The sequence below is a fragment of the Poecilia latipinna genome, unplaced genomic scaffold (assembly GCF_001443285.1).
Source record: "Poecilia latipinna isolate Pla-1442-1.1 unplaced genomic scaffold, P_latipinna-1.0 Scaffold480, whole genome shotgun sequence".
In the NCBI taxonomy this organism is placed as follows: Eukaryota; Metazoa; Chordata; class Actinopteri; order Cyprinodontiformes; family Poeciliidae; genus Poecilia; species Poecilia latipinna.
The window spans coordinates 242,142-262,550 of NW_015113096.1; the positions used below are offsets into that span (position 1 = coordinate 242,142).

The following is a 20,409-nucleotide window of genomic DNA, read 5'->3' on the forward strand; positions in this document are numbered from 1 at the left end:
AAAACACCCCAAACGCTTATTTTAAAAAAAATCATCTAGCCATTATGCAGCAATAAATATGTTTTGTGTCCCACAGATTAAAATCAAAATTTAAAAAAATATATTTTAAATTGGTGCCCAGTCAAGCAGGAACACTATGGACCCGGTTCTGGTACCGTTAGTAGTGTGAGTCGGTACCAAGTCCTGCTAAAAGCACCATCTCCATAAATCCTGTTAGCAGAAAGAAGCACGGAGTGCTCAGAAACTTCCTGCCAACTTTTCACTTTTCCCTACCACACTTTTTTCTTCCACTTAACTTTATATTAACCTTTTCACAATAATAAATTGTCTTAATTTGGGGGGCGGAGGGGTTTGTCTGTAAGCTACATACGACGAAGTATTTGGGCCATACAAAGAAAAAAATAAAATTATTTTTTTTTAAACTTTATTTCACAAGGAAAATCCAATTTGGATTAAGAATTTATTTTGCAAGAAAATAAGAAAGAAGTAATATCACAAGAATAAAACAAAAACGCGAGAAAAATAGTCGTATTATGACTATATTCTCGTATTAATACTTTGCCTCAATGACTTTTTTCGTATTACTCTGACTTAATTCTTGTAATAATTATTCTAGTGATTTTATTTTCTTAGCGTGGCCTTTGTAGCGATGATCAAATTGATTTAAAAAAAAAGATGTCATGGATCTATACGAGTTTTTTTGGAAATGAGAAACAAAAAAGCCACTTTTTCATTATATTCCAACTTGTGGAGATTCTTAAACGGCTTTCTTTGTCCGGTCAAGTCGGTAACCATCGTGACTGTTTCGCCGAATTATTTCTCTATCGAGTCATTTTTAATTGGTCTAATTTCTACTTTTCTGATTAAAATATTTCTGCTTCACTGAGACGCGCCAGTCCAGCTGCAGGCGGGACATAAAGAAATGTCAGGATTTCATTGGTTCCCGCCGCGGCAACAGGAAGTGACGAAGTATCTGCACGTTCATTTGTCAAGCAGCGGATCAATGAGACGCGTCCGATTTCACACATGGCCGCGTCTCTGCTGTGTTTTTAATTTCATTCCTCCTCCGGCTGCTGTTCCATTAACAGGAAATCGATTATTTTGGATCCAGTTGGATCTGACACAGACACTCGGTTCTCACGGCGGATCCGAATCCTCCGAGGGGAGGAGTTCACAAACCGAGGCCAAACACAGGAGCTCTGGTATTGAATGTTGTCAATTTATTACTGAAAATAAAAGTTTCTTTCTAATAAAGACAGCAGACGGGGAGAAAAAGACATGCAGGGACACTGGAGTAAACGAGGAACGACTCGGAACAGAAACTAGAAGAAAACACCATAAAAATAAAAATGTTTAACACTTTGAGCGTCTTACGACAGAGTAGTAGGGCTTTTGGAAATTAAAAATAATAAAAAAAAGTATATTTCCAACAAAAAGAGCAAACAAATTGTTTTTTTTGTTTTTTTTTAAACAAATCTGAGATCTTTTATTATAAATTTACTTTTTTTTGTTTCCAATCGGCGATGGCCCTGCTACGCCGTCGTCTCACATTTAAACTGGTCATCGGTTGCATCAGCTGCGATGAGCCGCATGGCGAACAGGATTAAAACACCTGCTGGGTTTTAGCAGCAAATACTGAATGTTTTAGTTTAGCAAATAAAAGCTGCTGCAGAAAAATCAGAAACCGAGTAGAAACATTTGAACCGCGGCAAGTTTACCTCAAGACGCACCAACCAGTGTTTGTATTCCAACTGGGAGAAAAACAAAAAGACAGAAATATTTTTATAAAACCAAAAGGATCAGCGGCGCGCAGGCCTGGAAAACATGGAGCTTCCTACAAACGGCGTCACATTCATATGAAAGTATGAAAGGAGATCGGCCCGTCAGCGGCCGCCGGACTTCCGGCCGGCCCAGGAGCGGGAGCGGGAACGGGAGCGGGACATGGAGCGGGACTTGGAGTGGGACGGGGCGTGGCGCGGCGGCGGCGGCGGCTCCTCTGTGTAGTGGGAGGCGGCCGCCGGGTTCATGGCCTCCCGCGGAGACGCGGAGCGGGACCGCGACCTCCGTCTGGACTCCTTACGGGGCCGCTGTCGGTACCTGCAGGCACAGAGACCAACCAGGCGGTCCAAATAAATATTATCTACAGATAAATATCTAATAATGGTGGGAAAACTGCCATGGTTCATTATTGATGATATATTTTTTCATTCCACCTGAAAGTTTAAGTTGATCTTAAACTTTCAGGAACATGGACAATTCTGAGCTTGAAAAGTCAAATTTGATAAAAAGAAAACATTCAAACTTTCTAGAATTTTATATATACAAAATTCTAGAAAGTTGCTGTGTGTGTTTGTATAAATGTATATATAACATTTGAAACTTGTTTCCAGAATAATTTCTGAACTTAAAAAGTCGAGAACTTGCTAGAAAGAAAATTAATCTCAAATATGTAAAAGAACAACAACAACAAAAATTTAAATTTTTGTTTCTAAAGTTTGGAAATTTCTGAGATTAATCTAAAAATTTTAAACTTTCTACCAAGTCTACTTTGTTTTCTGGAAAATTTCACAGACACTTTTCTCTCAAATTTTATATTTTTTGAGCTCAGAGATGTTCTTGTTTTTTCTCAAAAACATCTGAGACTAATCTAAATATCTAAATTTTTCGTGGAAATGTATTCCTTTTTAAACATCTGAATTTTTAAATTAAAAAAAAAAAATTATTTGAAAGTCAAAATTTTCAAATAAATTTTGACTTTCAAAATTAAAAAATGTGTGACTTTTGAAACTCAAATTTTGATGTTTTTTTCTAAAAGACACTAATACTAATCGCAAATGTTCTTTTTTCCGTTACATGACGGCCCTGAACGGGTTTTCAGAAAACCGACAGAAGCTCACCTGTCGTCTTCGCGGCTCCTGCTTCGTCCTCTTCCGTACATCCGTCCACGAGACCTTACAAATAAAACAATGTCACTCTTTTACCCCACAATAATCAGGAATTCTTCCCTGAAAGAGGGAAGAGACACAGTTTAAGGGGAGATATTAAAAATAAATAAAGTAAATCGACCTGTGGAAGACGGCCGCCTTTAACTGTTTTTCTTATTTTTTGCCTAAAATACATCAGCAGCTTCATCTGAAGCTAAAAAACTCTAACATCAGTAAACTGTAGATCTGAACAGGCGATTTATTGATTAACTGATTAATAATTGGTAGTTAAATGTACTTAATATGATTTTTTCTTACAGAACTTTTCTGGTAAAACAGATTTACAAACAAATGACCAAAATGATGAGATTTATGACTTTATTCAAAGTCACAAGTTTATATTCTTTAAGATTCCTGGCCCTTTAAGTCCAGATGGTCTTAAATGTAAAATGTTTATTTTTGTGCAGTTTTGGCTTCATTGCTGCTCTGAATCTGAGCAAATGTTTTCATGCTTCAGTTGGTGTTTAATTGATTACTGATCAATGTGATTAATGGCTCCAGCAGGAGGCTGCAGTCGTCCTGCCGCTGAACTCGACTCACTCTCTGGGACTCTCGGACCGCCGGCGGCGCCGGTCGTACGATGGGCTGCGGGATCGGTATCTTTCGTAGCTGCGGCTGCGGGATCTCCTGCGCCAGCCGTCCCGGTCGTAGTCGTCGTAGCGAGAAGATCGTCCCGGGGAACGCCGCTCCTTCGACTTCATCTGGTTGGGAGCTGGAGAGGAAATCCAGGAAGCGTAAAAAATAAAAACCAGTTCCCTAAAAGTGGGACAGAAAGGAAAGGTGGACTCTCACTCTTGCGGTCTCCCTGGGCGAACTGGATCTCGATTTGGCGGCCGCAGACCCACTTCCTGTCCAGGCTGTGCAGAGCGTCTTCAGCGTCTCTCACATCCTCAAATATGCTGAGTGGTTAAGGTTTCAGTTTGTCGTTTTGGATTGAAAAACAAACGGGGACATTTCCAGATCCCCTGGTTGGTTTGGGAACGTTAGAGTCAGGATATGAAGGCAGCACAGAACATGAACTTTAACTGACCAGGTCAAAAACGATGACACAGATAAAAGGAAGAGGCAAAGTGAGAAAACAAACACTTGATTGGTTGGGTTTGTTTTGTAGAGATAAAAGATGAAGCAAGCGTTTCAGGATCAGGACAATAAATATAAAAAATAAAACATTATCAGCAGATTGTTTTGACCAAAATTAAAAAGCGTCTAGCAGCTGATTTTTGGTGTCAGATTTATGGATTTGTTTTTTTTTGTTTGTTTTTTTTGGGAGGATACAAAATAATTCAGACTTGTTACCTTTGGCCATGCTTGACTTTGATCTTGATCTTTACACTCTTTAACCGACTCCCAGAGAGACTTGGATTTCCTGCTTGCTCTTTCCTCTTAAACCTCTTTTCTTTTCCCGCCATTTCCAAGCTTTGTCTTGGTTCCCTTTTCCTCTTCATGCTTTACTTTCTGTTCAACCTTTTCCCTCCCTCTGGGCTCTGTGTCTTTACAGCTACTCTACACGGGTCTTTGTAACTCTGTGGCTGCTTCCACAACCGGATGCTTTTACATTTTCTGAAGCAATAACAGAAAAATATCAATGTTAGATATTCAGTCAGAATATTTATCAGAAATAAAATCAGAAAAACTCCAGAGAGCAGATGTTTCTGTGCAGAGAGAAGTGAGCGGTTAGCGTTGGGAAAGGATATTGAATGTATGCAAATCCTCTTGGCTGTCGTGTATAGAAGTCAAGTGGGATGTAGACATCTACTATCGGCCCATAGCGGCCAAACTCACGCCGCAAATCCTCAGGCCTGAACACCGCAAATACAAGCGTGACTCAGCTGATGGCTCATTCTGCTGCAGCATCATCTACAGAGCAGCTGCTCACTTCAGCTCTAAACTACCTGGACATCACAGCTGCAGGTTAACACATTCACTTCTCTGCAAATTAACTGTTAGGAAGCATCCAACACAAGTTAAAACAAACGTTTCAACATTTAAATTAACAGAAAGACACACTCTGCTGTTTAAGGTCAGACTTTGGTTTGGATGGAGGTGATGAGCTTTGCAAGGAGCTCGTCTGGAATGAAACACCATCGCTTCGCACAACAAACTCCAATTAATGATGTTAAAGACCCCTAAAGCTGCCCGTATTGTTGGAATTATTTTTAATATTTTACTCTGTTTAATCAATAAAAGCGCATCAATAAGTTTGAAAATATGATTACGTGCATTTTCTCACACAAATCACACTTTATATCACTGCTGTCCCAAAGAAACAAATGATGTTTTCCAAGAACATCATTTGTTTTACGCCGTCACAACAAATTCTGCTGGATGATAAAACTGTAGCAGAAATTAATACGATAATCAATCATATTTTTTAGACCATTTAGTGTAATAATAATGGCCGAACACTGAAAGTTCACTTTTTCAAAGATCAATAAACTTCATCTTCTAATGAACATTTAACACGGGAGTTAAAAAACATAAATAAAAACACAAACAACAAATAAAATGAATTATGAAGTTTATGTAAACAAAACTATGCTTCAGAAAAAGGTTTAGTTGAGACCAAAACACCAAACTGGAAACTTTTATCATCCAGTTTTTGGTAGAAAGAGAAAAACGATAAATCATCCAAATGGAAATTATTGAGCTCATTTTAATTTATCATTAATTTATTGCGACTGGCCAAATTTGCGTTTGTGTGACTATAACAGTTCTCATCACTTTTACATTATCATAATATTGTGGTAAAACTTTCGGTCCATACTGGCTGCTGCAGCTTTCAGACACATCCGGCTCCAACTCCTGGACAAATTGACTGAGTTACTTCCTTCAGCAGCGACGCATCCAAAACAAAAGATACTCCGTCCCTCCAGGATTTCAACTTCTATTTGTGTCTTTTTTGCAGTTAAAATCTCTGATTTTGTGTTGCTATTTTAAAAGAATAATATTTTTTCCTGATTAAACCTTCTCTAAAATCTACATGTAGAATAAAAAAAGATCACATAAGCATTCACATGGATCACGGACGATAAGTCAACATGAAGTTGGGCTGAGGTAGCAGAGTAGTGGAAGAAATACCGCCCCCTGCAGGCGGGAGTTAGAATCACTTCAACCCAATGTGTTTTTGATCATTAATGCAGAAATTTTGCAATAAAATAAACTGACTATTATGCTTCAGCGTGATAAAAAAAAAATGCAGGGATCTTTTGATTTTGTGTTTTCATAACTGAAAAATTGTGTTTTCATGAAAAACTGGAGGGATGGTATATAGTTACAAAACAATAAAATATTGTGAAGTCTTCATCCTACGACGCTCCGGTATTATTACACATCTTACTAAAAAGAAAATAAAACGTTATTATTACCATTAGTTCATGGACAGACTGATAACTCTGCCGACTCCTGATGCCATCACTAGCTCCCCCTGGTGTTCATTTTAGACCTGAAAGCTCCTTGCAAATCCAAACCAATCCCTGTTCACCAAAACCACATTGAATCAGTGAAACCTGACATTCCTGAGGCAAAATTAGAAAATAAAAACATTTCAAGTTGAATTCTGAGGAGACCAGGTTACAGAACGTTTGATTTTCATTTTAAATTTAATTATTCATGAGTAACTACTACTAATCAACATGTAGTTTTAATTAGAGTACTAATGTTTTTCTTACAAAAACATTTCAAAGGTAGTTGCCACATTTTTTTTTAAGAATATAGTAACTGATGGAGTTTCCACACCACCAGCTGCAACACTAAACTATAGTCTATACAGTTTTAGTGAGTTTAATTTCAAAACCCAGGTAAGAGAAATACAGACCTTTGATTTAACACAGAATTAAAAAATGCCAATTTCAGGTGTAATGTTCAATTTACTAGTTTAAACCAGAGGTGGGTTTTAACTAGTTACATTTACTTGAGTAAATATTTGAAAAAATACTTTTAGAAGTAGTTTATACATCGTACCTCTGACTGCAATATTATTATAGAGTCCACTGAATATAGAATAATAATTAAACCAGAAATTCATCTACATTTTAGGTTAAAGTGAGACCTCTTGTTTCCATTTACTATTGGCTCAAACTGTTGGTTTAGAAAATACAATAAAATACAATATTTATACACTTAAAATACATTACCCTATTCTAACATAAAAACTACTGCTTGCAGTAAAGAATAAGTTTTATATAAATAAATGATTGGAAAGTGCTTTTTCTGCTTAAAATGTGTTAATCTGTAATTATTTGAACCGTTTTTATCATTTTAGTCTTTAAAATAATATACTTTGTACATAAATATATAACTGGTTGCATGGTAACATTATTTTAAAATAATTCAGGTGTTATCAGTTTTTATTAAACACCGTTTTACTCCCACTTTAGTCATTTCTTGAATGACAACTTTTTTACTTTCACTTCAGATAAAAAAAAAAATCCATTTGGGATAGATATATATATATATATATATATATGGTAGTATTACCCCTCAGTTAAGTATAATATTTCGGTACTGCACCCACCTCTGGTTCTGACCCAAAGTGCTGCTAGTTTTAATGAGTCGTTTAGATACAGTTAAAACAGATTTTAAGTTCAGAAACATTCACAGACCATTGTTCATCAGCTCATGTTAGCTTGTTAGCTTCACTCCAAATTAAAACTAGTTAAAATAACACAGGGGTGATTTTAAATACAATAAGTCACAATGTAACAGCAGGTAAAGTCTGAAAACAAAGTTGTTTTTGTAGGCACGTCCGCTCTAGTTTATTTTTAGTCCTTGAGCACGCGGCTATCTTTAGCTGCTAAGCTAACGTGCAGCTAACTGCCGCTAGCCCGAACCTGAATCAGCTCCTGAAAACTCACCTGGACTCATCAGAGATGTTCCGGACAAACAGAGACGTGTTCGGTGGCCTCATGTATCCGGAAATACACTGAAACACAATCAGCAGAGGGAAAAAAAAAACAAATCTTATCCTAACCGAAACCAACCCAACGGAAAAACTACCAGTAGAGAGACTGCGCAGTTATAGAGCGCCGTTTACTTCTTCTTCCACACAACCAGAATCTCCGCAGCGCCCCCACCGGTGTTTGATTAAATAACCCTAAATTGGTCCGTTGTTATGAAGAACTGATCCTAATAACTAATAACTAATAACTTTATAAATTGTTATATTGATGCTAAATATTCCCTGAGGTAAGAACATGTTATTTTTGGCTTTCATCGTAAGATTAATGCAGACCAAAGACTGGCAATCAATCTAATTATTATATTTGGCACATTTCATATTCACAAATGTAAATTTTCATCATCTTCACCTTTTTTTTTGTTTTGTTACAATTTTGGTGAAGGAAGTCGAACTCTATTTATCCACTATCTCCAAGAGTATGAACAAAAAAGCTGTGAATGTTGTAGATCTCTGAATATTTTTAATTTGTCGTGTCTGTAATATCTGCTCTCTGTTCTTTTTGTTTTTTTATACCAATGTATTTACTGTTGAAAGCTACACCCCTGGCATACTTTATAATATATTGTGTTCTGTTTCTTTGTACTTGTAAACAAAAATGTTCATTAATTTAAAAAAAATTAAATGAAGAAAGGATCCTGCAAATGGTTTGAAACAACCTATCAAGTCTCCCGTTATCCCTCTTTCCCGTATTAGTATTTTCCCATAAATTTTCCGTATTATACAGATAACTGCCAGCCTTTTACTCGCAGTCCTTAAAGGTCATAAAACTTAATAATTGAGATTAAAATCTCTGTCTGTAAGGAAAGGAACGGGAAGAAACCAACAGAACCAGAACCAGGCTGATTGAAGGCAGACATTTTACATCAGTTAAAACCCCCAGGTATTGACTGAGAGCAACACTAACACCAGAGAGTGTTGGACCACGCTCTGGTGTTACACCATTACTGGTCTAATACCAGACCAGTAATGGCTCTCTCCAGATCAGCTAACCTGTTTCTGGTTTTTCCCCTCTTGGGCTGCCACCTTGTCGTGGTGGAGGGGTTTGAGTGTCCCAGAGGTCTAAGGGTTGTTTCATTTTAAAGTAGTTGACTTGTAGCATTCACTCCTCCTGACCAGCAGGGGGTGATATTGTTTCTTCCCTTAACTGGAAGAAACAATAATGAAACACATTTAATATAAGGTATGACATAAATTATCCATTCGTTGCAAAATGGATAATTTTTCAATGAATTGTCCCCAAGTCACCTGCTGCAACATTTATTGCTGAAAAATAGTTAATCTAGAGTTTAGTAAACTGCACTCAACACATTTTTTTATATCTTTTATTTTGCAAAATTCCTGATCAAAATAAATATCCATGGCTTTAAATGAGATTAATCAGGTTGTTTATGTGCTGATCAGACTCTTTTGCTTCTGCTGATGAAAGTTACAGATCCAGCGGTGATCGTCTGGAGGAAAAAGGAAGCAGAAGAAGAAAAAACACATAACTTTATATAAATGAGAACAATAAAAGTCAGATTTTCACGTTGGCTCCTCACATCGATCATTTCATCCCCTTGGATTTCTCGGACAGATGTGAACTTTGATGTCTCACAGATCAGCTTCCCATCTTCTTCCCTGACGGTGCACTGCATCGGAACAGGAATAAGGCAAAAATATACAGATCCTAAAGTTTTCTGCAAATACATTTCAATCAGATCTGATGTACACAACAGCATATCAGGGAAACTGCAGAAACAAACAAAATAGGAGTAAATTCCCGCCAGAAAACAACTCAGAAATTTTCTAGGGAAAAAAACTTGAAATTTCTGAGTGTAAAAAGTGGACAATTTGCAAGAAAACTCAGAAAGTTTTTGGCTTTTAGAAATTATAAAGTTTAAAAAGTTGAATATTTTTGAAACTCGGGAATCCCCAAGTTTTTTCTAGAAAATTTCTGAGGTTAATCTAAATTTTTTTTTTTTTTTGGGGGGGGGGGGGGGGGGAGGTTTGGGAAATTTTTCACTTTTTCAACCCAGAAGGGTTCTTGGGGAATTAAACTAAAAATGTTTTTGAGTTTCCTTCTTGCAAATGTTTGACTTTTAAACTCTTCTTTTGCTTTTTCTCCTGTTTTTTCTGTGCAGGCGGAGGTTTGACTCACCTTGACCTTCCTGCCATCCAGGGTGCAGATTTCCGACTCCTTCCCGACGGTGAAGCAGTTGACGCGGCTGGAGAACGGAGTCTTCATGGTGCAGGTGAAGTCTCTGCCGTTCTGCTCGATCACCAGCTCTGGTTTCACATCTTTACGCATCTTCACCACCATCTCTGGCGCCCCTGAAAGATACGTTTAAGGACGTGCAGGGAAAAAAACTCCATTTTAATTGTCTTCTTACCAATGACTTTGAGGAATTCCTCCAGGTTTTCCTCAGAATAAACTTTCCACGTGCCGCTGAAGTCCATGTCTGCTGGTTGTGTTGTGTGTTCAGAGGTTATAGCAGGGGTGTCAAACTCCAGTCCTCAAGGGCCGCTGTCGTGCAACTTTTAGATGTGCCTCTGCTGCACCACACCTGAAAAGAATAATTAGGTCATTGGCAAGGCTCAGGAGAACCGATCTACACAGGGAGGAGGTAATTAAGCCATTTCATTCCACTGGTTTTTACCTGTGGCACATCTAAACACTGCAGGACAGCGGCCCTTGAGGACTGGAGTTTGACACCCCTGGGTTATAGTCAAAGTAACATCAGCAGCGGGTTGCCAGGTTGGGGACTTTTGGCTCCCTGCTGTTTGTCAGCAGCGTTTCCTTTGAGAACAGAGCTTTCCAGCAGACCAACATGTGTCATTATTGCACTTTTTACCAACGTTTTAAACACCAACATCTGAGTTTGTATGTTCTCCTCTATGGAGGATCAATCCAGACAAAATTGGCAAAAATAGAAATAAATAAATGGCTTATTACAGTAATTACTGCACCAAATATTACATCAAAATTAATTAATAATGGAACTTTCCTAACTTATTTTCAACAGTATTCATTTATTTGCAATATTTAATTTTCCATTTTATTTCCTTTTCTATTTCATTGCTTTTTCATTTTTTTGAGATTCTTCTTTCAATAAGTTTTAATTTGATATCACATTTTTGAAAATTGTTTCCATTTTCTGTATTTTCTATTTTGTTTATTTAAATGAAAACCTATTTGATTTAATAATAATAAACCTGTAAATTAATGGACAAAGGAGAAAGCAGGAGGAGAGAAAGTGCAATGATGAAATTAGAAAAATTATATAAATTAAATAAATACAGAATATGGAAAAATGAGAATACGCAATGAAGTAAAACCTAACACTTTCTTTTTCTGTAATTCAGCCATCAATTTGGTGCATAATTTTATTGAAAACTAACCTTTAAGCAAGTATTAACCATGCTAATCATTTTGGCTACATTTCTGCATCAAAATGTGTTTGAATGGTCTGGTGTAATATTCTAATTTTCAATGTCATGTTTGAATTATCTGCAAGTGAAAAATCATAATAATTAACAAAAATAAAGTTTTAAATATTCATATACATGTTTCACTTGGTTATAAAGTTCCTGGAATAAATGGATGGGTTTTTAGTTCTTTTCTAAACTTCAACACCATAAACAACAAACTGAGCCAAATTAACAGTAAATTTATTTTATTATAGTTTTTCTTCATGAGATAAATGTCAGCAACACAAAATATAAAAGCTTGTAAGACAAAAGAGATGCAGGCAGGCATTAAAACGCCTTAAAGCTCAGTGAGGAGGAAGTTGATGAAACATCACATCCTGTTTGAATCTCCAAACCGGAGTTTTCCTTCAGCAGTCGGGATCCGACAAGCTACATTTGAGTCCCTGAGGCAACACGATGAGTCAGGAGGTGATTAAAGGTCGTTTAGACGTTTGGTCACCTTTACAATATTTATCTCTTAATTACATGGAAAAATATGTTGAAGTTTTTGTTCACTTAATCCCATGATATTAAGATAAATGAAATGCAACTGAATAAGGCACAAGCTTGTTGTAAAACACATAATTAGTCGAACATGATCACTAAAGAATCGGCACAGCTGCCTTTGGTGTCTGCGGTGATGTGATCAACTTAATTTATGCTGCTTTTATCCACAAAATCAGCAGAAATCATAGACAGACACACATAGTTCAAGCTTTCAAAAGTAACTGATTTACAGTCAAATAAACAGTTTGCTACTCAGGAGGAGCGGGACATAGTTTGGTCCACATCCAGCCACCAGGGGGCGGAAGTGATGTAACCTCACCGTCAGGCAGTGACACGTGCGGTGCAGTTTATAAAGTTACACTGTCAAAAATGAACAGCAACATTCTGAGTTATTCAACCATATCAGAAAAAATGGGGTTTCACTTTTCAAAGACTTATTTTCACCATGTCATTCATTAATTCACAAATATCAGATCCAGTCTGAAACGTTGACATTTATAAATGAATGACATGGTGAAAATATGACTTTGAAAAATTAATCCACATTGTTTTCATGACCAGCTAAATAATCCAAACTATTGCTGTTAATTTTTGACAGTGTAACTTTATAAACAGTATCTGGAGTCACTGAAGCGTCTGTCAGTCGGTTGGAGCAGCAGGTGTTTAGAGTCAGCAGGACAAACCAGGACGGGCTGTATGATCTGGAGTGATTGAAGCGCCCCCCTGTGGTCATTTTAGATGCTTCATCTCTGCATTTTAAATCCTTTAAAATGCAGGATTTAAAATGCATTTTAAAGCATCCAGTTTGGTCAACTGGATGCGAGTTGACCAAACTGCATCCAGGTCAGGAATTTCTTCTAAGGCTGGATATTTATGGATTATATGCAGTAAATTCCTCCATTCCTCCCTTCTTTCCATTTTCCCTCCAGGTGTTTCCTTTTTGCTCTTTTATTAATCATCTTTATAAAATTAACTGACTGATGACTCATTCAGCTGTAAAACTGATCGATCAACTTACTTCATTGATAATCTTTCTTTTGTGCTTCGTAATACCCTGAAGAGTCCGTTTGGTGCTGAAAACACTGAAATGCGTCACCTCATATCACACATCAAGAACAACCAGTCCAGAGAGGAAACCTTCATCATGACGGGAGGAAGCAGCTTCCTTCCTCATCGGGACCAGGATCGCTCAGGCAGCGAGTCGGTTTCTCCCTCTCTGATTGGCCGTCTGCGCGCTGATTCGACTCGTCCAGCAGGGCGGCGCTGTCGGACGGCCGGGTGCTCTCGTTCTTATCGTAGGTGTAGACTTTGTGCTCTTAAATAAAAAGTTTAAAACAATTAAAGAAAGCAACAAATTATTGAATTTAATTTATTTTCAAGCATAAAAAACATTAATGAAGGTCTGAATGGTGCACGTATCCCAGCAATTCATATTAAAATATTTAAATCAAATGAAAATAAAATAAGAATTACAACAAGATAGGAAAATAAATTAAATCTGCAGAGAAATCTGCAGTAATTTCAGAAAATATTTTACATGAAATTAAAGTTGAGTTCCTGGTTGTGATAATTTATTGGATCAGAATAACTAATAACGTTTTACTGAAAAGAGGCAAAATAAATGTAGTAAAATAACAAGCAGTTAAACATTTTTATTTGTTTTGAAAAAAAAATCTAATTCATCCTTGGGAAATTATATCTGTCAATAAACTTAGATGATTAAGTTTTTAATTAAAGCTTTTCACAAGGGGATGCACTGATATGAAAATCCGGGCTGATTACCGATTTTTACCAATATTTTATATATTTCACTATCGTTTCTAGAAACCTAGACCTACCGGCCTAGGTTAGGTAATGAAACAGACAGCAACAAGTTAAAAAATAAATATCGTTTGTTAATATCGATCCAGTTTTATTTGTCGGACTGATACCGATGTTCGTGCCGATATATCGCGCATCTCTGTTTTTAACTTTAATGTCTCTTTTCCCTGTGGAGGTTATTAAATGTCAGTAAAAAAAACATTAAAAGCTTTAATGTTTCTGACTGAAGGTGTCCCGTTTCCATGGAAACCAACCTGGTTCGAACCAAACCTTCCGGACCGACGGCGTTTCCTGTTGCTTCGCCGGGACGGTGAGGTAGTGGCTCATCTGCAGGAGACAGAAAGCGTTAAGGGCGGAGGTTCTGATGGACCGGTTTGGTTCTGATGGACCGGTTCGGAGGTGATGGACCGGAACCAGAACTCACCCGCCGCTCCATCTCGACCCGCTGCCGCCGGAAGCGGACCTCGCTCATGTTGTCCTCAAACGGGTCCATGAAGAAGTCGTGTCTGCTGTAGGAGCGCAGCTGAGAGGGAGAGGGAAAAAAAGCTGACTTCCTGCTGCAACAGGAAGTGAGAACCTTCATCATCGTCGTCATCGCTCTTCCTCACCCTCTGCCGCGTGTTCTGCAGGTTGGCCCGAAGGATCCGGCGGATCTCGGCTTCGCGGGTCTTTGAGATCTTGGGGATCATTCGCTCTGGTGTCGGTTCGCTCTGCTGCTCCGCGGTTCTTTAAGGAACAGGAAGTAATCCAGGATCAGAGCTTCTGCGTTTTCTGTCATTTTTTTAACGTAGAAGGTTCTCCCCACCCAAAGCTTCTGGGCCTATTTTAACTTTTTAGCTCTTAACCTTTTTACATGGAAGGTACCCCCGGACCAGAGGAGCTTTACAGAAAGTACTCCTGGTGCTGGTTCTGTGTTTTCACTTTTCCTTTAACATAGAAGGTTCTTGTCACCCATAGTTTGTTTTTTGGACTTTCCCTTTAACACAAAGAGCTTCTGAACCAGAACTCCTATATATTTTGGGACTTTTTAACACAGAAGTTTCTCCTCATTCAAAGTTTCTTGGACTTTCCTGTAAAATAGAAAGTACTCCTGGTCCTGATTCTGTGCTTTTTGTGTGTCTGGTTCTTCTCTAACCCCAGCTTCTTGCTCAGATTGGAGCTAAAATGGAGATTTTTCTTTCCACTGTTGCCTCATGCTTGTCCGGTATGAGGGATTGCTGACTAAACACTTTTTTACAGCGCTGCACACTAAACCAGTGTAACTGGAATTAAACAAAAAGGCATGAAAAGGATACATGATAATTCACCAGATAAAATTAATATAAAGAGAGAGACTGACTGGGCGGGGGCGGCGGGGGCAGCGGGGGCGGCGGCCATGACGGAGGGCAGCTTGGCGGCGCTCCCGCTCTCCACCAGCATCATGGCCTGCTTCATCTCCATTTTGTTGTAGAAGGAGATGAGCTGCGGCTCGCTGGAGCGCTCGCCTGCGATCAGCCACTTCTTCACGTACGTCTTATTGAAGCGATTCAGCCTGAAACAGAAAAATAAAACTTTCCTGAACCGGAAACCAGTTTTACAGTTGGTGTTTATAAACTGAATTCAGCTCATGTTGATTTAAAATGATTCAGAAAACGATGCATTCAGTTTAACTGCTAAAAGCACAAACATGATTTCTTTAACAACATGGCGTCGCCTTTTTCTGCAGAAACAAACCAACAAACCACTTCCTGCGTTTTTCTCTCACAAAACCTCAAAGTAAAACCAGCTGCATGCGGTCAGAAATCCAACTTTTCCATATTCAAACACACAAATATCAAAATTAATATTAAAATATCTAGATTTTATAAAAGTCTGAAAAGTGTGGCATGCATTTTTATCGCAGCAACATTAATGCAGTGCATTAAACAAAGCTTTTAAAAAAAGCTTTTAGAAGGTAAAGCTTTGTCAGATTGGATGAAGAACATCTGTTAAAATCAGTTTTCAAGTTTTGCCACAGATTCCAAGTTGGATTTAGGTCTGGACTTTGACTAGGCCAACTTTAACTATAAATCTGCTTTGATCTAAACCTGTGGCTGCATGTTCGGGTCTTCTAACAAGTTTTGCTCTGCGATCATCAAGGACTTGCAGAGCTTTCCAGTCCCTCAGCATGATGCTGCCAGGCTGAGCAGCTGACTTTGGTTTTCAATTCTCAGGAACTTTTTTAAAACTTAATTTTAATACCTTATTTGTTCATCAGACATTAACACACAGGGTAAAAGTTTGAAATGTCCTACTTGTCCTTCCAGTGATGATGTCCATAATGTCCACAGATGTCTTCGATTCCTGTAAGCAGGTGGTCCAGGAACTATCGACAAGATTTAAATTAAAATCCAGTTATTTACACGTTGATTTGGTTCGCATCAACGGCTGAAAGTCCCACCTGAGTGTGAATCTCCTCGTTTATTGACGGTTTGCTCTCCTTCTTCTTCTTCACTGCCAGCAGCTCCACCAGAGGCCTGATGGTCATCCCCTGAGTACGGGAACCAATACCAGTTGAATTTACAGACAAGCTGCTCTAATCATCCTAAAAGTAAAAACATTTGTGGGGTGCTGTGGTGGCGCAGGGGTTCAGCACAACCCACATACGGAGGCCTTCATCCTGGACGCGGCCGTCGCAGGTACGAGTCCCGGCCTGGCAACATTTGCCGAGCTGTGTGAAGCTGACACCCCACCCACGTCAAAAAATCCAGCAAATCGTCTGAGTGCTCCGTTTGTGCCGTTAAAATTTTCGTTTGTCCAGCTTAGATTTCTGAGATATTAAAAGTTATCATTTTGGCCAATGACGTCACCGGCCCCCCATGTTGCTCCAAAACAAACCAAAGTGGGCTAATTCGTTAGTGCAGGTCATTTAGCTGCTTGTCTTCCCCTTCTCTCATTACCCACTTTCCTGTCAGTTAATTATCAAATAAAGGCCACTAGAGCCAATAAAACCTAAAAAAACAAACAAACAAACAAACATTTAAATAACAACACCTGCACAAAGACGGTGAAGAAGATTACTGTGATGATGGCGGTGAGGAACATGCCCCTCGTGTCTTTGCTGCCCTCATCCTGGTGTATAAGGTATCCCAGAGAGAAGGCAATTGCACCTCGCAGGCCACCGTAGGCCACGATGAACTGGTCCTTCTTGGTCAGCTTCACAATACGAAATTTATTTATAATGAAGGTGAGGCCAACGACTCCTGAAATACACAGAAAGCCAGACAGAATCAGTTTTACAGAAAAGAACGGAAAATAAAAGCAGAAAAATATTTAGTCACTAAAATGTGGAATAGTAGATAATTTGATTTCATTTTGAAAACAATATAACTTTGTTTTAAAAATTTCATTTGACTAGTTGGTAACATTGTTATTCATGTGTAGAAAATGTCTAAAACCAAACAGCTACTAGCTAAACTTAGTCAATGTAACCTAGCTAAACTTAACTAGCTAAATAAGCTTATTTAGCTAAATAAGCTTATTTAGCTAAATAAGCTTATTTAGATAACAAAATAAGCCTACTAAATAATATAGCTATTAAGCGTGATTAATCAATTAATTTGATTAATCGTTTCAGCCCATTCAATCAGACACCAAAATGATTTCTACTTGCTGAAGCCCAGAATAATGAGAGCTTTATGACTTTCTTCAATGTCTTTTAGACTACCAAACCTTTAAGTAAGTTGAAAAAGTCTAGACCGTAACGTTGTGTCATTATTTCAACAATCGATTAATCACGATTAATTTGATTAATTGTTTCAGCCATCATTGGATCACTGTTTAAACTGACCCAACACTCTGGAAAGGAGGCAGAAGACGAGGGTGAAGACCACAAAGATCCAGTTCCAGTTGTGAGGGCCTTCCACTGTGGAAACCCCGAGGAAGATGAAGATTAGCGTCTCGCTCACGCTGCTCCACATCTTCAGGAAGTATTTGATGGTGGTGTAGGACTTGTGGGAGATGTTGGCCTCCACATATGGCCGCATGACGACGCCACAGGCAATCAAACTGTTTGAGAGAAAGGAGGTGATGAAGTTCTCAAAAGCTTAACATCGACATGAAAGAATGTTTCAGCCTGAGCGCTAGACCTCTGCTGCGGTATGCGACACCGAGCCGCCAGAAACAACAACTAAACCTGAACGAGACGGAACATTTCCCTAAAATCTGGTTTTATCTTATTTCTCCACTTACGACATGATCCCGGACAGATGGAAGACCTCTGCAGAGAGGTACGCCATGTAGCTGTAGAGGAAGACGAACAGCGGCTCGATGACGCGGAAGTGCGAGGTGAAGCGGGACGTGAAGGCACCCAGGACGCCGTAGATGACACCCACCAGGATGCCGCCGAGCGAAACCACGAAGAAAGAGACCACGCCGAGGAAGGCGTCGCCAACGGTAACAGTGTCTGCGTGGGAAAACTCCTCAAACAGGTGATACAGAACCTGTAAGCAGGAACATCGCATGGTAGATACTGCATCAAAATCTGTGCAAAGCTAAAAATATTACATCTGAAAAATCACAAAATTAGAGGTGAAACTATTAATCATGATTAATCAATTGTAGAAATAATCATCAACTAATTTAGTCATCGATTAATCGTTAACTGGAGAATACAAACTTAAAAAAATGACAATTTACTGAAAGAACAACACTCAGAGAATAAATACGCTAAAACTGCCAAAAATATAAAATTGTTTTATTTATGGCAAATAAAACCTTTGAGTATTTTTAAGTAAATGTAGTTTACTCTAGTTACTTTCAGACTCTGTTAAGCACTTTATCAGTTAATTGAAAAATAAATTAACTCAATAATTAATGCTGAGTCAAGCAGAAAGGTCTGAGCTTTCCACAAGTTGATGCCAAAATGATTTTTTTAATTTCTCACGCTTGTGACAGCAGTGAGGTGTCCATCTTACCACTGTGACCGCATCGTTAAGCAGCGACTCTCCAAACACCAGGATGTGCAGCAGCTCGTTGATGTGAATTTCCTCGAACACGGCCAGAACCGCCACCGGGTCCACGGCCGAGATGATAGAGCCGAACAGCAGGCAGGACAGCAGGCTAACATGGGCGGCTGCGGCAGCCTCAATCTGGCACACGGCGAACATCATCCCGCCGATGAAGAAGGCGTTCCACAGCGTCCCCACCACCGCAAAGACCAGGATGGTGCCCATGTTCTCGGTGAAGGCCCGGATGGGCAGGAAGTAGCCGGCGTCGAGGATGATGGGCGGCAGCAGGTAGAGGAAGAAGAGCTTGGTGTCCATGACTGGCGCCTTCTCTTGGATCGCTTTGATGACGCCGCCAATGAGCAGACCGACGAAGATCAGCAGGCAGCTTTCTGGAACGATGTGGGAAATTCTGGGAATGATGTGGAAACCTTTTGGGAGAACAAAAATGGGATTCAGTTCATAAAGAAGCTTGTTACACTCTAGAAGGCGATACTTTATAATCTCCAAAAGCTGAAGAAGAAAGTCATAAAAACTGTTATTCTGGGTTTTAGCCAGAAGAAATCATTTTGGTAAAGTTTAGTCTGTTTTAGCCAGGCTGAAACGATGAATCATAATAGATTATTCATATAATCGTGAACAAAATTAATTACCGTATTTTCCACACAATAAGGCGCACCTTCAATGAATGGCCTATTTTAAAACTTTTTTCATATATAAGACGCACCACATTATAAGGCGCATAAAATAGACGCTACAGTAGAGGCTGGAGTTACGTTATGCGTCCACTAGATGGAGCTGTACTAAAGGGAATGTCAACAAAACAGTCCGACTCCGGTCGGCAAGGAGAGCCTTCCTCCGGCCCGGCCGGAAGCCTTCCTTCCGGCCGGGGCGTGGCCGGACGATGGTCACCCTTCTCCATTCACGCACAACATGTTGGTGGAGAACGTGGTGCTAAACGACCTGCAGACGACCCGATTCTAGACGGTCGGTAGGTAGATAGGTCAGTCAAACTTTATTAACAAACCAGCATTCTGACAACTATCCCAGCATGCACCACGCGCTTCTTCTTCTACAGCAAAAATGAAGTCGGCGGCTGCTTACCGTAGTTGCTAGACCTGTTGTGGCTCAATATTGGTCCATATATAAGGACCGGATTATAAGGCGCACTGTCGGCCTTTGAGGAAATTGAAGGTTTTTAGGTGCGCCTCATAGTACGGAAAATATGGTAACTATTAACTGGAGTACAAACTCAAAAAAAGGACGTTTGCTGAAATAAGAGCAGATTCAGAGCAATTAATCCAAAACTGTAAAAACAATGTAAGCACATTGCATTAAATAAAAGTGTAAGCATCAGTAGCATCAGGGTGCATCAGTAGCATCAGGGTGCATCAGTAGCATCAGGATACATCAGTAGCATCAGGGTGCATCAGTAGCATCAGGGTGCATCAGTAGCATCAGCATGCATCAGTAGCATCAGTAGCATCAGGATACATCAGTAGCATCAGGGTGCATCAGTAGCATCAGTAGCATCAGGGTGCATCAGTAGCATCAGTAGCATCAGGATACATCAGTAGCATCAGGGTGCATCAGTAGCATCAGTAGCATCAGGGTGCATCAGTAGCATCAGGGTGCATCAGTAGCATCAGGATACATCAGTAGCATCAGGGGGCATCAGTAGCATCAGGGGGCATCAGTAGCATCAGCATGCATCAGTAGCATGAGTAGC

General features: G+C 39.2%; 3 protein-coding genes across 5 annotated transcripts in view; all 3 read right to left on the minus strand.

Annotated features, from left to right (window-relative positions):
* Positions 1-1,198: 1,198 nt before the first annotated feature.
* srsf10b (serine and arginine rich splicing factor 10b) lies at positions 1,199-8,036 on the minus strand. Of its 3 annotated transcripts, none has more exons than XM_015039726.1 (6): positions 7,838-8,035; positions 4,281-4,544; positions 3,777-3,883; positions 3,525-3,696; positions 2,898-2,951; positions 1,199-2,097 (listed from the first exon to the last, which is right to left on the minus strand). In XM_015039726.1, the coding sequence occupies exons 2-6, from the start codon at positions 4,427-4,429 to the stop codon at positions 1,884-1,886; spliced, it is 696 nt and encodes a 231-aa protein (XP_014895212.1). In that variant the 5' UTR covers positions 4,430-4,544; positions 7,838-8,035; the 3' UTR covers positions 1,199-1,883. The 3 variants fall into 3 exon arrangements, with proteins under 3 accessions (XP_014895212.1, XP_014895211.1, XP_014895213.1); XM_015039725.1 differs by lacking the exon at positions 4,281-4,544 and adding an exon at positions 4,679-4,783 and having other exon boundaries at positions 3,777-3,880; positions 7,838-8,034; XM_015039727.1 differs by lacking the exons at positions 2,898-2,951; positions 4,281-4,544 and adding an exon at positions 4,679-4,783 and having other exon boundaries at positions 3,777-3,880; positions 7,838-8,036.
* Positions 8,037-9,252: 1,216 nt separating this feature from the next.
* Positions 9,253-10,477, minus strand: fabp10b (fatty acid binding protein 10b, liver basic). The gene is made up of 4 exons (XM_015039697.1): positions 10,311-10,477; positions 10,079-10,251; positions 9,480-9,569; positions 9,253-9,389 (listed from the first exon to the last, which is right to left on the minus strand). The coding sequence occupies exons 1-4, from the start codon at positions 10,375-10,377 to the stop codon at positions 9,339-9,341; spliced, it is 381 nt and encodes a 126-aa protein (XP_014895183.1). The 5' UTR covers positions 10,378-10,477; the 3' UTR covers positions 9,253-9,338.
* Positions 10,478-11,577: 1,100 nt separating this feature from the next.
* slc9a1b (solute carrier family 9 member A1b) overlaps positions 11,578-20,409 on the minus strand; it is a 21,799-nt gene continuing 12,967 nt past the window's right edge. Inside the window, exons 2-12 of the mRNA XM_015039732.1 lie at positions 18,651-19,111; positions 17,926-18,176; positions 17,525-17,742; positions 16,729-16,937; positions 16,136-16,225; positions 15,990-16,060; positions 15,056-15,247; positions 14,325-14,442; positions 14,141-14,239; positions 13,971-14,043; positions 11,578-13,210 (exon numbers count right to left, since the gene is read on the minus strand). Of these exons, the coding sequence (XP_014895218.1) occupies positions 13,038-13,210; positions 13,971-14,043; positions 14,141-14,239; positions 14,325-14,442; positions 15,056-15,247; positions 15,990-16,060; positions 16,136-16,225; positions 16,729-16,937; positions 17,525-17,742; positions 17,926-18,176; positions 18,651-19,111 (1,955 nt within the window). The 3' untranslated portion in view covers positions 11,578-13,037. The remainder of the gene's footprint in view (positions 13,211-13,970; positions 14,044-14,140; positions 14,240-14,324; positions 14,443-15,055; positions 15,248-15,989; positions 16,061-16,135; positions 16,226-16,728; positions 16,938-17,524; positions 17,743-17,925; positions 18,177-18,650; positions 19,112-20,409) is intronic.

Excerpts from the sequence above, each read along its gene's own strand:
- srsf10b (XM_015039725.1), bottom strand. The coding sequence starts at position 7,890 with ATGAGGCCACCGAACACGTCTCTGTTTGTCCGGAACATCTCTGATGAG. Across the intron at positions 3,697-3,776 it reads CGCCCAGGGAGACCGCAAGA|CTCCCAACCAGATGAAGTCG; the intron begins GTGAGAGTCCAC and ends TTTCCTCTCCAG. Across the intron at positions 2,952-3,524 it reads CGGTCCGAGAGTCCCAGAGA|GTCTCGTGGACGGATGTACG; the intron begins GTGAGTCGAGTT and ends TTTATTTGTAAG.
- fabp10b (XM_015039697.1), bottom strand. The coding sequence starts at position 10,377 with ATGGACTTCAGCGGCACGTGGAAAGTTTATTCTGAGGAAAACCTGGAG. Across the intron at positions 10,252-10,310 it reads GGAATTCCTCAAAGTCATTG|GGGCGCCAGAGATGGTGGTG; the intron begins GTAAGAAGACAA and ends CGTATCTTTCAG. Across the intron at positions 9,390-9,479 it reads AAGGGGATGAAATGATCGAT|ACGATCACCGCTGGATCTGT; the intron begins GTGAGGAGCCAA and ends TTTTTCCTCCAG.